General features: G+C 35.5%; 3 protein-coding genes across 7 annotated transcripts in view; 2 read left to right on the top strand and 1 right to left on the bottom strand.

Annotated features, from left to right (window-relative positions):
• Window positions 1-16,418, top strand: part of LOC118268125 (uncharacterized) — a 54,998-nt gene that overhangs the window by 22,816 nt on the left and 15,764 nt on the right. For all 4 annotated transcript variants that reach the window (XM_050706592.1, XM_050706594.1, XM_050706591.1 and 1 more), the window contains one exon: window positions 15,717-15,856. In XM_050706592.1, coding sequence (XP_050562549.1) covers window positions 15,717-15,856 — 140 coding nt within the window. The remainder of the gene's footprint in view (window positions 1-15,716; window positions 15,857-16,418) is intronic.
• LOC126912754 (uncharacterized) lies at window positions 152-1,960 on the top strand. Its single transcript, XM_050706628.1, has one exon. It carries the CDS (start codon window positions 1,361-1,363, stop codon window positions 1,730-1,732), a length of 372 nt encoding a protein of 123 aa, XP_050562585.1. The 5' UTR covers window positions 152-1,360; the 3' UTR covers window positions 1,733-1,960.
• LOC118268101 (uncharacterized) lies at window positions 6,795-15,663 on the bottom strand. 2 transcript variants are annotated; one of them, XM_035582369.2, is made up of 7 exons: window positions 14,807-15,663; window positions 14,570-14,692; window positions 14,303-14,451; window positions 13,639-14,135; window positions 10,702-10,909; window positions 10,168-10,319; window positions 6,795-8,186 (listed from the first exon to the last, which is right to left on the bottom strand). In XM_035582369.2, exons 1-4 carry the CDS (start codon window positions 14,905-14,907, stop codon window positions 13,936-13,938), a joined length of 573 nt encoding a protein of 190 aa, XP_035438262.2. In that variant the 5' UTR covers window positions 14,908-15,663; the 3' UTR covers window positions 6,795-8,186; window positions 10,168-10,319; window positions 10,702-10,909; window positions 13,639-13,935. The 2 variants fall into 2 exon arrangements, with proteins under 2 accessions (XP_035438262.2, XP_035438260.2); XM_035582367.2 differs by having other exon boundaries at window positions 10,702-10,903.

Genomic DNA, 16,418 nt, shown 5'->3' with positions numbered 1-16,418 from the left:
CGGGCTTTTTACTCACATGTCCGGCCAAGCTGGCTGGCCTGTCGGGCTGTTAGGTTTAGCGACGTGGCAACCCTAACAGTATTTCTCAAAATTACCAATCACAGTAGAACATTATTTGGGAAACAATAGCCAAAATGACATGTTCGGGTCGATTTCACGAGACGAATTAATTTGACACTTTTTTCGCTATCTGCAAACAGCCGTTTTATTGCTAACTGGCGGTCTATAACGTTTACTGTAATGGAGATATGTATGCAAATATAAATCACGGTGCGTACATCGACTTATAAGTGACAAAAAATCAAGATCAAGGTAACACGAATGAGTTACCTGGGAAGACGAATGAAATTCTTAGTACACGAATGAAGTCTGCATGACACTAATGATTTTGGGTACCGAACCACATAATAATTATTGATTATGTAAGTAAATTTTTAGGTGTGAAGTGAGAAACAAAACAAGAATATGTACTTTTATTAAGCATTTAATCAAAGTTTGACAATACATATAAAATACAAAACAAATATCAAGAAAAACACGATTAATGTAACAATTTTTTTTTGTGATCAACGAATTATTAGTAACAAACTTTTTTTTCATATAAAATAATAAATTTCTCGTATATTGTTTCTATCTAACTACTTTTCCTTAATAAATCAGTCATTTTTGATAGGCTATCTCCTAATGTTAAATCTGTACCACCGCTTAACTGAGAGCATTCCTGAGGCAGCTGCGCGGTGCGGGAGGGCCGACTGTTGTCACAAGTTGACGTATCAGTGAGCTCTCACGTTACGTCCCGCACTGCGCAGCTACCTCAGGGACGGTCTCAGACAAGCGGTCGGGCTATAGTTTTTGGTTTCTTATTCAATCTTATTTTTATGAATTCTTAGATTATTTTGCTATATAACTTAATTTAATAATCAGTCTTGATCATGGTTAAAGTTTTAATCACTTTTTCTTCTCTTTTTTCATTTCTATTCTTTTTCTGTAATATTCTCAAAAGACCCTTCATTAATAAAGCGGAGGAAAGCCTCTTCATGCCCACCGGGTACCTTCTGTTGGGTTTTTATAAATTTCTGATTTGTCCAGTCAAATTTAACATCTGCAAGTCTTTTTAAATTTTCTTTCTTTATCGATTTTCCTCTTTAAGTAAGCTTCCTTTTTTTTGGCCCTTTCAATGGCATATTTTTCGGGATCGTTTTTTATTCGTTTATAGTTTTCCCTTCTTCCAATCCGTCTCCTTTCTAATTCCTCTTCATTTTTCTTAGATTTTTCTTTCGAAAAGGAGTGTTCAGAAAGTACAGTAAGTCCCCTCTTTGAAGCGTGGCTGGCGAGACCTCAGGGCGTTCTCACATTTCGCATGACGCAGGTCCTCACCGGACACGGAAAGTTCGGGTGGTTCCTGCATCGGATTCGTGCGGAAGAGACGCCCGGGTGTCATCACTGTATGGCCCGCCCGGAGGACACGGTGGAGCACACAGTAGAGGTGTGCCCCGCTTGGGACGAGCATCGCCGTGTCCTCGTGGGGGTGATCGGCGGCGGCGATCTCTCGCGCCGGGCCTTGGTCGAGGCCATGGTCCGGAGCGAGGAGGGATGGAACGCGCTCGCCTCCTTCTGCGACGCAGTAATGCTAGCCAAGGAGGAGGCCGACCGCATAAGAATACGTCTGGAGCGACAACGCCCCAGACGCCGCTGTGATTCCGATTCCGATCCAGATTTCCAGCCACCGTAGGCGCGGGCTTGCGGACGGCGAGCAATGGGTAGCTCACCGTCCGGTTGTCTGGTAACAATCCGGACCAAGCTCAGTCGTCGACGGCGCGCACCGTTCCCGCGCGCCTCAAGGAGTTGTCAGCAACTGTAGTGACCCTGAAGAAGGGTCGAAGCCTGCTGGGGCCCAGTACGAATGGCATGGAAGGAACGGGGTAGTCTTTAGTCAGTAAAATTCTGACACTGTTTCCCGCTCTGCTGGTTGGAACACATCCAAAGTTTACCAAGGGCGGGATTCGTCATATTTTGATGATTTTTACCTACCATAAAAAAAACCCTCCTTTTCGGAGTGAAGTAATAAACCGCTTCATTCGTGTCGAATGGAATTTCATTAGTGTTACTCAAAAAACGTACACGAATGAAGTGACATGAATGAAATTTTCAACAAAAAATCTAATTTATTGCGTCATAGAATATTCTAGACGCTATTAGAAGGTCACAAAATGTCCCGCTTATTTGTTACTAATTTACGTGCATGATAAACAATTCATTATTCAAACACTTACTACCACACTATTATAAACACGAATGATTACATTTTTGTATTAAGCACAGAAACAGAGTAAAATTGTGATTTCTTACCAGAATAATAAAGCGCGTGTCTGCTCTTGTCGAACGTTTTGCGTGCCACTGGGGTCCCTTTACGCGGCGTAGGAGTGGGAATGGCAGTAACGCACAGCCTTTGTTTATTACGGGAACTTTTGTTTAGTCGACACAAATGATTGAAAAAAATTATAGTTAAATAAAACACAGAGAAATCGTGTTATATTTTAAATTAATTTAAAACTATTTAGCGTAACATGAAGTTATGGTTATAAAGTGTAACCAAAATAAAAAAATATACAATTTCGCAGAGTAATATTTTGTATATTTAAAGTTTTGTTGAAAAAGTAGGAAAAGAACCGGTGACACAAATGAAAAAATAGGTAGTTTCTTTTAATTATCTCGATTATTAAATATGATAGTTCAAGATTTCCAACTGTACAATATTAAAATGTTACGTATGCATCCCATAAAATAGATATGACGTGTGTTTCAACAATATTATAGGAGTTATTTCATAAACCCACTTTTTACGGCCGGTTTGAAATTGACCCGTTCGTATCAAGAGAAATGTAACAATTTATTTCCGTCATTAAAGTACGCAAGAACACTTGACGTTTCTAGGTAACTGACGTACGTAAGTATGTATTGCTGTATCTAATACATAATTCGCTGTAATGTTTGGAAAAACCCAGGTAAGTGGTTACTACTACTTAGGACCATACGTTATGTAATTCTTAACTATTTGCATAATGCATATTAAGCACTTAAGTTAGCTAGCAATTTACAGCTAAATGAAGGGGGCATAGTCATTTATTCCGTAATTACTTAGAAAATCAATAAAAACATTAATTAAAAACTTTTCCTTATCTATTAAATCGCGAGGATATCGTCATAACACAATTTATGTAAATTACAAAAATGTTTTCGTTATAATGCAATATAATGTTTACCTTTGTTGCTTGTATCTTCTAGGGTATTTTATTTATTCAGTCCAGTTTCGCCCACTTGCTTTCACATATGCACTCTATGAAGACTCACGCTGCATAGGTAGGTACTCCTTTTCGTAACTGACAACCGAGTGTCGTTATAGAACGACGACTTTATATATTTAACCGGACTACAGTGGTTTCTTCCTACCCCTACGTAAGCGAATATGAATAAGATGATTGGCCTCCAAATGAAAAAATTGCAGATTTATACATATAGCCAACGCAATTGGTCATTCCTTATTCTTCTGACATCAGGTGGCCTACTACTCTAATTCAACGAAATTTCGCCCGAAACTTTTTCTACTACAATTCCATTTATTGCGAACTTTCGTGAACAAAAATGAACGAATGAAATGAAGATAAATAAATAAATAAATAGGTTGTAATATGAAATTAAAAATAAAACGTTATTTTAAGTAATTTTATTAGTAAATCAACAAAACCTACGGCCGAAGATTTAACGAAACTTCGCATTCAAGAACCGGAGTAGCCCTACAGTTGCGGATTACTTAAAACCTAGAGACCGCGCTGGGCAAGCACCTCATAAGTTACTTTTGGTTTAGCTGTTACTTTCTTATTTTACATGTACTCATTTTAGTTCTACTGGTACTTATTATGTAATTTTTTTTGTGAATGTTGGTTAACCTATAATTGGCAACTGTGTAAGTCCTAGACATATAAAAATTGTACTTTAAGCTTTATCTACACAGAAGCTGTTGGTAAACCCTTTATAAATAAATAAATAAATAAGTGTCCTAATTTTTTTTGGCGCCGCTGCCACTCTATAAGCTGTCGGGTACATTCGTCTCGCGGCGCCCCTTCTTATACGTGGCACTCCAGGCACTTGCCTAGTTTGATCTTAATCCCGTGTGAACGCAGCATCAGATTTTATTGCAAGAATGTGCATTCATTTGGAAGCGATAAACTTGCTATAATATGTAGATTAATGTTCAGTATAGTGGTAAACGTTACTTTTTTATGGAATAGAGCGATAAACTTACAGACCCATGCGTTTCCGTTGAAAATAAAATCCAAAGAAATTGATTCGTAGATAATCCTGCGTTTTATTGGCTTTTCCATTATTCCATTTGCCGACAATTGGTCATTCGTTATTCTTCTGAGATGAGAAGCGGTTTAAACCTAGAGACCGCCCTACCTTTTACCGACTTCATAATGTATCGTAAATTAGACAGATATAAGTACAGAGCAGCTGTATCAAGTGCTGGTTGGAACACATCCAAAGTTTACCGATAATTTGAAACGCCATCGTCGGATACCTTGCAGATGCATGTATTAATGAACTATCGTGGAAATAGAAGAATACTAATAGTTTTCATATTGGTAAACTCGAAATTCCAGTAAAAACAAATTTGGATTGGAGTTGGTTGGCCTGCTAGCGACTGTACATCTATCTTTTGAGTATTTGAAATTCTATCGGTTGGTAGTTAATCTCCTTTACCTAATATATATATTTATTATCTATATATACGGTGTAACAAAAAGGGGGTATACATATCAAGTGCAAGTGGAACGAAACTAAGAATTTTCCAATACATAAAATTACAGAAACCGAACATCTAAATTAGGTAGATACTGGTACTAGGCGATCAGATTTATAGAAGATTTTTTTCGTAATATTAACGAGTGACCCCTGTGGTGTTGTGATACGTTTTTATGATTTAAAATCAAGAACCATGCGACACCAAGTATTTGGTACCAATTTTTTTTAAACGTATTTTGAGCTGAAACTTTGTGTAGAGATTCTATTCAACCTGTATTCATCAGTGCTTCTTGATGTATATGGGTATTTTGTTACACGCTGTATATAGTTGGTACACATCCAATGTTGAAAAAAACATCCAATCCAACTTTCGAAAATTGTAGGGACGAGTAATGCATTTATTATGTTGTTGAATAAAGATTTTGAAACACTAAAATTAGATAAGGTTTCGAAGTGGATCTGATGATAGAGCAACAGACAGTCGAGAGAACTCCTCAATGGTTAGCAGTAACTACCTCGTGTTTGGGCTTGATTATTTTGTGTTGATGAGAACTTTACACCTAGATAGAGTGGATGGAGGCACTTGATGACATTAAGTGTCTGATGATGAAGTAGTGTAATTGTTAAGGGAACTCCTCAACGGTTTACAGTACAAACACATGGTAGTGTTTGGGTTTGTATAATGGGTATTGATTAGAACTTAAACGTACATCAAAAGATCGTTCGTGCTTCCAATTTGGGTCAAAACGTTCTAGGTTTCGATAGCAATGTGATACGATTACCATACGACTGCAACTAAATGACTGACGGGCTGTTCAAATCTCATAGAAAATGCTGTCATTCGAAGCGAATGTTTTCTAGATAGTTTTCGTGCTTAGTACTCTGACCTGACTACACACGGTGAGGAAACGGTGAACTGATGTTATTGTTAAGCTGTTAGAAATTGTCAAAATTTCTTTCCATTTAAATGTTGATTCATTTCACTTTTCATTTTTCACAGTCTTATATTTTAGACATAACTTATACTTATTGGACATAACAAATGATAACACATAAAAAATAAAGTAGATATTTGTAATAAAAAATACATTATTTTATTTAAAATCTGTTTCTTTAATACTTGGTCTTATTTTATTATACAGAAAACAAAAATAAAACAAACATTACGTTTTAAATAAAATAGATTAATTTGGTCATCGCATGAAAACATAATGTATACCTACTTGTATGATTACGTCTATTGCATGATTGATTGCGTGCAATGACCAAGTCGATCTAATTTATTTAAAACGTAAAATATGTACTTAAATCTAATATTGATATGATAAGAATTTACATAATAACTTAAGTACAAGTAGGTTCCTTGAGTAGGGACAAAATAAAATAACCGAATTGATATTACATGGATCGCATAACATATTTTTACGGTAGAAAAACTGAGGTGCGAGCGTTGGTCGTTTTTACAGGATGTTTTTGATGGTTTTTATGAAATAAATAAAAATAATGATATTTTCAACTACCCGGCAAACTTCGTGCCGCCTCAAACATAATTTCTCATTCTCACCTTTTAAACCTTCCCTGGACTTCTACAAATAATTCAAGAAATCAGTTCAGCCGTTCTCGAATTTCAGCGAGACTAATTTATTTACTTAGCAATTGATTTTTTATATATGTAATATACAATATGGAGATCACTCATACGATTTAAATGAAACTACAAGTAGTAGTCGTCCACAGAAGCATATTTTAACGAAACAAGAAAATTAAAAAAATAATAATGTTCAAAGAATATAAATATTAAAAAACAAATATTATATTCTTGAGTGAAGAGCTCTATGTACTTAAACCACAGAAGAGCTGTAATGTTGTAGGTTGTCAAGGAATGTTACGAACACGCGGCGCTACTGTAATAATGTTAAAAATTTGTAAAGAGTGTACAAATTTGGCTTTGGCTTACCTACTGGGCATATTTCGCAAATTTTTCGTATATCATCAGATTCATCAGCCAATGTGATAACAAATACGTGGCTTAAATTAAGTCATAAAAGGTCTGCCCATACGGTATAGATATAGATTTGTAGGGATTAAGTATTCTGAGATTCTGTTAAAACAAAACAAATGAGATTAAAATTGTATTCATAATCTTGTTACAAGTTGATTTTACACGTCTAAGCATATAACATAGAGGGACATAGATACTTAGAGACAAACAATTATAAACAAAGATTTTGACAAGAATACTCAAAAGCTTCTCACGTCTTATTTGATAAGTTAAATCGAATTATACGCATAAGGTGTTCTAAAATAGTCTGCCACGACTTTATTGGCAGGTAGTGTTGTGTTTGAAGATTACAATGGTAAAGAAATTTCCAGGACCAGTTAATTCATTTGAGGGTACATAAAAGTTAAATTTTAACTCTACTCTGCATAAAATAGTTCACAAATATGCATAATGTTTTTCATAGACGAAGCGATAGAGACCGTGGAAGAGATAGCTCTGTCATAACAAACTCATACATATTTTTTTGTATGAAAAAAAAAACTCATAATCAATCATTTATATTTACCATTGTAATCTTTAAACACAACACCACCTCCCATTAAATCCACGGCAGATAAGTTTGGAACGCTTTATATGTTGACTAAAATAATTATCCCCCATAGCACTCTATAGGAAACGCCTTAATTAACACTGGGATTAGTAATAATACAAATATAATTTTCATTATCAATATAAATTTCATCCATACACAAATGTTGGTAATACTAATGGACTTAGGTTCATTGAGTAGCATATCAGTACTCAGAAACAATACTACATAGTTTAATCTACATATATACTATAATATGAGATAAATAGTGGAATTTAGAAGACAACGTCATATACCTCCATTTAATACTTCTCACGTCTTCTCACGACTGACAAAAAAAAACACAAATAAAAATAAATCGTAAGTTACTAGTTTTAAGGTGGAATATTCAGCGGCAGTAAAAATATCTAAATGCTTAAGTAGGATATTATACATTACTCTTATACAATACTAGTGTTTATAACTAACAAATGACTTATTGTTCAGTTCGCACGTTTGTAATGGCCCAACTATAAGACAGTACCTATTAGCATAAGATAGATATTAGATAAAAATACATATTAGTTGGTTTCTTGTTCTGATAATACAAACAATAAAGGTGATATTACTAAATTTATAATACGTTTTGCTACTCAAAACGTATTGTGAATTTAGTAATATCACCTTTTACAGATATAAATCTGATACTGCTTACATCAAGTACAGGCACAGATGCCAAGTGTGATTCATCCAGATGTATATCCACCACGTTCTTACTTTGCCTTACTATAAACTTTGTACTTATTATGGTACCTGGAAAAAAGTTTAAATTAAAAGTATATTTATTTTCGATAGGTAAAATGTTTCCTCAGTTATTAATTATAATAATGCATAGTATGGTTTATGGTTAAAAGAAAAATGTAACCTTTACTTGCAGGTTGATAAAGTTTATGCGGTTTTTCAAATACAGGGTATTCCTGAAAACGACGTCCAAGTGGCACCAGGTGATCGGCAAGGTAGGAACTATTATCGGAAAAATATAAAAAAAAAAACTACTTAGTCCTGCAGTTCTTAATTTACAGTGACTTAAGTGTTATCCACGAAAAAGTACACCCTGTGCCAGTCTTTTGACTCTTGTTGCTACAAATCTTTATTTTTTCGTCTGCAGTCTTCCTTACATTATCCTGAATAGTGCTTCAGTAATATGGAATCATAAATTCTTAGCCAACTGCTTTAGATTGGAAAACATTGTTAGTTTTAGAGGAACCAAATACTTGAATAAAATTTTCACCTTACTTTAAGTGACTGTACTGAATAAATTATGTATGGCGCTAGTAGTGGCAAATTTCACCAAAGTTGGCGCATTTAATAAGGATTATAAAATGGTATAGCACTTTGCAAATTATTTCTTATATTCGACACAAAAAAAGATTTTTCAACGAAACTCCGTTTCGATGAATTTATTTGAACTTACTAAAAATTCTTCTAATGTACTCAAATCATACGTTATAAAATGCATTAGACAGTATTCATATTGAAAATCAGCGAGGATCTCTTGTCAAACAATTTTGTCTGTGTACCCGTGATTTCGCTTGCAGCATTCGTCGGCAATATTATCGCTAGACGAACTGGTGTTGTGCATCTCGAGCCATCGTACTCGGGCTTCGGCAGATTAGCTGAGCACTGGCTTTTTTGCGCCGTTGCTTTACCTGCAATCTTGTATACGGTGCAAATAACTCTTTCTCGACAAACTAAAGAATATTTGATGCTTCATCAATTTGATACAAGGCATGAACACGTAACATAATCGGAGGATTCACCCATTTCTTTTTTTTTTTTTGATGGGGATATGACGAGTAATTGTGCGTAAGGGCTCACCCACCATACCACTACCGCGTCGATATGCTGTGTACATGAATCTGCCGCGTCCGTTCCTTTTGATTTTACTACACATTTGATAATGTGTTTGATGCACTATGAACATCATATTGCAATCATTCAATATTATTTAGTGAAACATGATAAACAACATCAGATCCTCTAGTAAGTCTAGAAATATTGCCGACGAAAGCTGCAAGCGAAATCATGAGTAGACAGGCAATGTTGTTTGTAAAGAGATCGTCGCTGATTTTCAACATGATTAACAAATAAAGTGTAGTGCATACGAGGTTATAACGAATGATTTGAGTACTTACATTAGAAGAATTTTTAGTAAGTTCAAATAAATTCATCGAAACGGAGTTTCGTTGAAAAATCTTTTATTGTGTAATTTAAGAAATAATTTGCAAAGTGCTATACCATTTTATAATCCTTATTAAATGCGCCAACTTTGGTGAAATTTGCCAATAGCGCCATACATAATAAGTACAGTCCTTAGTAAGGTGAAAATTTTATTCAGAGTATTTGGTTCCTCTAAAACTAACAATGTTTTCAAATCTAAAGCAGTTGGCTAAAATTTATGATTCCATAATTGGAGCACTATTCAGGATAATGTAAGGAAGACTGCAGACGAAAAAATAAAGATTTGTAGCAACAAGAGTCAAAAGACTGCACAGGGTGTACTTTTTCGTGGATAAACATAAGTTTAATTTAAAAACTGTAGGACTTAGATTTTTTTTTATATTTTTCTGATAACATTTAACTTTGCCGATCATTGGTTGTTGGACGTCAAATATAAGTAAACCCATATATATTTTTAGACTTTCTAACAGATTTGTGGAGTAGTAAATCTAGTCTTGTCTAGATCAGTCCCAGAAATTAGGTACTCATAATAAAAATCAATGCAAATACTTACCATCAATTTTTGTTGGGTCTATTGGATGCTGTTTGATAGTGCCCTTATTAACTGATTTTACTTCTACAGTTCTATCTTCTTTCACATCTACTTGACAAGCAACGTTTTTAGGATCTGGTTGGCTATTTCCTGTCACTAATCCAATTGTCAAGCTGAAATTAAAACAATTACATAATAATTCAAAATTACATTCTGTCTTGATAATAAAGAGAGTTATCGTAAACGATGATGGCAAACTATCAAACACTCATAAGAATAAGTTAACAATCTTCTAATTTTTGTTTTATACCAGTGGATGATTATGTGCATGGAAACAAAAATATTTACGATTTCTCAAGAAATATTACAGGAATGCAGATTTAATTCAATGTTTTTATTAAAACAGTTCTAAAATTGGTCCATATTATGTTATACACTCATCTTTATTATAACAACTTCTAATTAATCTATAATAAGTTTGTCTAATCTATTATTATTTATTAGATTTGATATTAGCACACCAACACACCGTTATTTTACTAGCAGAATACATACATTTTTTTATTCTCCTTTGGAATCTCGCACTCGATGGTAATTTCATCATTCAGTTCCAATTGTTTTTGTGTCAAAAACGTTTTTTCTTGATTTCTGATATTCTTTAGTGATAACGCAGTCCCCATATTGACACCGACGTTTCCGTTTATCCGGAGATTATTTGCGGCTGCTTAAGTAAGGCTCGTCGACTGGTCTCTGGTTTCTAATACTATAAACAAATATTATGTATATTAATACTAGCGTATTACTTGCGGGAGGAAAAGCCTGGTTCTCATCACGGCGAAGAACGCCTGGAGGACACGGTGGAACATACGGTGGCGGTCTACCCTGCATGGGCTGAGTACCGCCGTGTCCTCAAGAATGTGGTCGGCGACGGCGACCTCTCGTGTCCGGTATTGGTTCAGGCCATGGTGCGGAGCGAGGAAGACTGTGATGCCGTCTCCTTCATTTGCGAAGCAGTCATGCTAGCAAAGGAGGCGCGGCGTGTGAGGGAACGAACCACGTCAGGCCCCAGCCGTCGCGAGACACTCCGGGCACCGGGGATCGCACGATTATCTCCGACCACCGTAAAGGGTACCGCAACCGACCAGAACCAGACCCGTCCGTACAGAGCGTCACGTTCCACGCACGCCTCAGTGAGTCATCAGACCACCACGGATGGGGCCCAGTAGGGCTGATTCCTGACTCAGAGCTGCGGACTACCTAGCGGGTTTACCGGGACTCCGGTTTGAAAAGCAGGAATAGGAACAGGATGACTTCGGGTGGTTTTAATTTGCGTTTGGTACTCTCCCGCGATAGCTGTGGTGTGACGTGGTTTGTTCCTCCTTCTTAGCTAGCGTAACTGCTTCGCAAAAATGGGAGACAGCATTCTAGCCGACCATCCCACGGCATCCATCATGATAGAGCGAGAGGGACTGCCCTCGCGCTCAATCATGCTCAAGAGGTAGCGAAATTCTAACAGCGTACACGACAGCGTTGATCTCAGTACTGAAGTAACAATAACAACTACATGAAATGCGCAGCGACAGCGCTGTGACTGTTTGGGCGCTGAGCCTGTTGCGGTAACCAACACAGGCGCTGCTCCCGTGCCAGAGGGTCATCCGGCTGATCCGTGGATATCGCAAGATCTCCGGGGAGGTGACGAACCTCCTTGCTAGATTATTGCCGTGGGATCTGGAGGAGGAAGGGCTCGCGCGCATCTTCAATTTAAAAAAAAATTGGTACATCATCAAATTATAAATTATCCTTCAGTTACTCTCGAAAATAAACCCTAAATAATTAGACGACCATACGATTTTATTGTCACTGTACCTATTCCGTAAACAAATACTAACTTGTTTTTCGGTTTCTTTTGGGGTTTTTCACTGTCCACTCCGAACACCGACAAATCATTGACTAAATAACGATATACAGTTCTCCTTCTTTAACCTCGATTTATCATATACCTCAAGTACTACGTTATCAGTAAAAAAAACAGATAAAATATCTTTACGGTTTCGAACGAATATTTTGTTTGTAAATACAGAAAGACGCATTATAAAATCTTGGTTACGGTATCATATCCGTTTACATTTACTTTACGTGTTAAATAAAATAGTTTAACTTGGCCATCGCATGTAAACACAAGTTCACACACTTGTTTAGTTTATTGCATGGTTACGTGGGATGAGCAAGTCGATCTATTTCATTTAAAACGTAAAATAAATGTAATATTGCAATTTACATAATAACTTAAGACAGAAGGTCCCTTAAGTAGGGATTAAACCTGGAGCTGCGGACTACCTAGCTAGTTGAGTAGAAACATGGTGGTTTTTAGTCAGTAAGAGTCTGACACTCCCTCTCGCCTCGCCCAAGGTAGCAAAAGTCATTGGATGATTTTCATAGAATATTTGAAATTCTATCGGCTAGTAGTTGAATCTCCTTTACTTTATCTTTATATATATAATTCTTCTGTAAGTGTGTATGTCACTGAACTTCTCTTAAACAACTGGACCGATTTTGATGATTTTTTTTGTGTGTGTTCAAGGGGATCTGAGAATGGTTTAGATTCACAATTTTGTCTGCTGGACAATGTTTTTTTAATTAATTTTTAATTTATTAGTAGTTGTTGATTTTGGAATGTTTTACATAGGATCCGACAGACGGCGCTATCATCGCAGTGTCAAATATTAATGACGTTAGATGTTGTCATAACATTTAAATATTAATAATTTTTATCGAAATGGTCCAGAATGTTTTAGCTTATTAAAAAAAGTTTAAAATTTTCAAATTAACGACGTGTAGACAGGACAACGTCTGTCGGGTCCGCTAGTAGTTATATATTTTCTGTGGAAAATATGACATGACGCTTTTTATATCTTCGAATGGGTAGAAACATGAAATCCACACAAGTCACGTATGGATTTCATGTTGTTTTCTAGACACATCCCCATTTCTAAAGAACCCTTCACTATTATTTCTATCAGGTTGTGTCTGTCATTTTTTATATAAAAGAAGATTTATATGTTATAGAAAAAATAAGTATTGTTTATTTGTGGATCGGATTCGAGTTTTTTTTTTATCCGAAGAAGATTTTTTGTTAGGCTATCTAGAGCCAAAACTGATTAATCCTAGTCACATAATCATAAGTCTGCGTTCGTTTTCAACGCCTGTCTTCAATGTGGGGGGTAAATAAATTAAACTATTTTAAAATTTATTATTTCTTACTTTATTACTTAATTGCTATTTTGTACTTAGATGTAGGTAATAATACTACACAGTTGATAGGAACTATTCGCTCAGTTTCTGACTAGAAAAAAACTATAGGTACAATGTTTGTCTTAACCATATTTGAGCATTCAATTTGCCAATTGAGCATTTTAATTATCTAAACTAGAATATAAATATTACAGGCTAATTGTTAAGTACATGCATTGATCTGTACAATTGAATACTTACATCTAATACCGGCGTTTACACTAACACAATATCTGCGTGCTCTTAGCACAACGAACGAAATAATACTACTAAGTTAAAAACTGAATACAATATGCATCCGAAGTGTGCGAAAGAGCGTCGACGTATGGCCAAAAAGAGATAAATTACACAAACTCGCTTTCCACCAGTTCTGTCATGAGTCCCGTGTAATGAACGCCACGTCTGTTAATAATTTTACTCTATAATAAATGTGTTTCCTCATCACAATAACTCAACTATAAGTGACTTTAGATGACAATTAATGGCTTTCTAATGTTTTCACTTGAATTTGTAAAACAAACTGCTCACTGTTGCGACACCTTCCTTTATCACTATTTTATCAATGTCTTCGAATTTCTGGATCTTGCACAATAATTGTTCACTTTCACCATCACCGTTTCCATTGAAAGTCACACCAAGCAAGTGTTTTTCGTTAGTGTCGACCCTTGCATGTAAGGTCAAAATAAAAGAAGGCCCAACTGTAAAAAAAAAAAGCATTAAACAAGTTATCACTAAAAGAAAAATCTGATATATAATTGAAAAAAGGGCAATGCAGTTCATTAGATCGAAGACATACGAAAAGAACGAATTACATTTACAGGTTTGAGCCTACAATAAAAATATATTTATATATAAAAAAAATTACCAGAAAGTTCAGGTGTGATTTGAAGATCAGTGTATAGGGCATAGACAGTGTCATCAGCGGCTTGTGTTATATTTAGAATATTTTTACTAAAGTCGTATTGAATTAGGCAACTTGGCCCACCACTTTCTGACGGCAACTCCACGGTTAACCTGTAAATTTAACAGAAAACATTTAATTTTGATATACCACTCTATCATATAAGTAAATACGAATTTGAACTAATTATAAAAAAAAAAATACACATATTTCGATGAAAATTGTACTTACGTTGCATGTTGTGGGTTTATTATTCCATTGATGACTATAATAACGTTTCTTGATATAATTGCTGGCATCCTAAATGTTATATTGCCATTTGTGCCTATCCGGAACCCTTCAGCAACATCCAACCTAAAAGTAAATTACAAGTTTCTTTAGAATTCGTACGTTTTTCTATTAGCTACTAATATTTAAACAATTAAATACAGATATAGAGAAATAAAAATCCTCATGATCAATACTTACTCGGTCTTTGTTATATCCGCGGTGGAACGTGCTGCACCTTGCTTGTAACTTATCACGAGCACAATTAAAACTGACACGAACGATAATCTTGTCACTGCCATTTTTGTTATTAAATTAAAACACTTATAATGTCTTCACTCACAAACTGGTCACTTGTGTAATGTACGGAACACGATTGTCAACTAAGTGATGATTTAACTGCACAATTACTTAATTAGTATTTAATTTATTGGTAGTCCCAATAGGACTATACCAATTAGCAGTTGATTGACACTAATCAATATTAGCGGATGATCCTTTTATTTAAACACTGCCTTTTAATGATTCATTAGGTTGCGAATTGTTTAAATACGTCAAAGTGTATAAACTTGTCTGCTTTATATGGTTGTAGTTGACAGTTTGTATTATTTATTTCCATCAATATCCTCGTACGGGAGTTCCCTTCACTCCACCAAGACAGGATAAAGTTCATCCTGTAACTCGTAAACACAAACAAAATCACGTATTGTTTTCATGTTATTTAATCGTTTATGTAATACTTGTTCAAATGCCTATGTATTTAACTAATGATAGTCAATAAATAAATGAATTGTTTCTTGGACTAGAAGGATATTAAAATGCCAACATCTATAGTTCTGTAAATGTAACTAAACCACCTTCTGAAATACTTAAGCCGATTAATTATGGTGGTTGATGTAAATATATATCCCTGAAGAATTTGCATTCTGAACGCAGTTAGGTCATACTTAGCGGCACTTTAAACCAAATTAGCGTCTAGCGTGATCTGATGAACCACTAACCTACCTTAAGTCGCGACTTGACCTTGAATTCAAACAAACCAACCAACATCTTTTAAGATTCGGATACTTGTGCACAGTTTACAGATTTTATATTCATAATTCCTTTTCAGGGGAATCCAACGTGTATACTTTGGGTACCATCGGGAATCATCGGGTGGTGACGACAAAACTGCCATCCGTGGGTCGAACTCGAGAAGCAATGACAGCTGCTGGTAACACCACCACAAGACTGCTTGGTATCTTCCAAAAGGTTCGTTGTACCTATATTTATTTAACGCCTAACTTTAAGTATTTAGGATGATATACTATATGTGTAGTCAGATACCTTGAATTCAAACAGCGAGTTAACTATGACTACTATAATCTTTGCGTGTTCTTATCTGTAGATGGTGCCTAGTTAAGACTGAATCTATTCCTTCTAGTTTGGAAAAGCCCAGTAGACAGACAAAATGTCTGGGAGTTTATACAGGCCTGTCATTTGTTTCGTATGACGGGATTGTCATTGTCTTCCGAAATATTCTGATGAAGCGTGACCAAATTCCAACACTAGTGACATTATTAGACTGGAACGACGCGAACACTTCCGATTATTATGTTGTTATATCATTTTAAAGTACTACATGTCTACTACTAATTAGTCACAGTGGACCTACGAAGACTCCTGAACACCTATCTGCTAACTAAACACAATTCAAACAGTTTCTTTTTTTTTTTTTTTTTTCAAAAAACTTTGCCCCGCACTAGGATTTTCTCCTGTGTCGTGGGTGCGTTTACAAACATACAAGTTCACATACACATGACACCCAGACCCG

The sequence above is a fragment of the Spodoptera frugiperda genome, chromosome 29 (assembly GCF_023101765.2).
Source record: "Spodoptera frugiperda isolate SF20-4 chromosome 29, AGI-APGP_CSIRO_Sfru_2.0, whole genome shotgun sequence".
Lineage (NCBI taxonomy): Eukaryota > Metazoa > Arthropoda > Insecta > Lepidoptera > Noctuidae > Spodoptera > Spodoptera frugiperda.
Note: the sequence above shows the minus strand (reverse complement) of the source record. Positions and strands in the feature narration are given on the sequence as shown.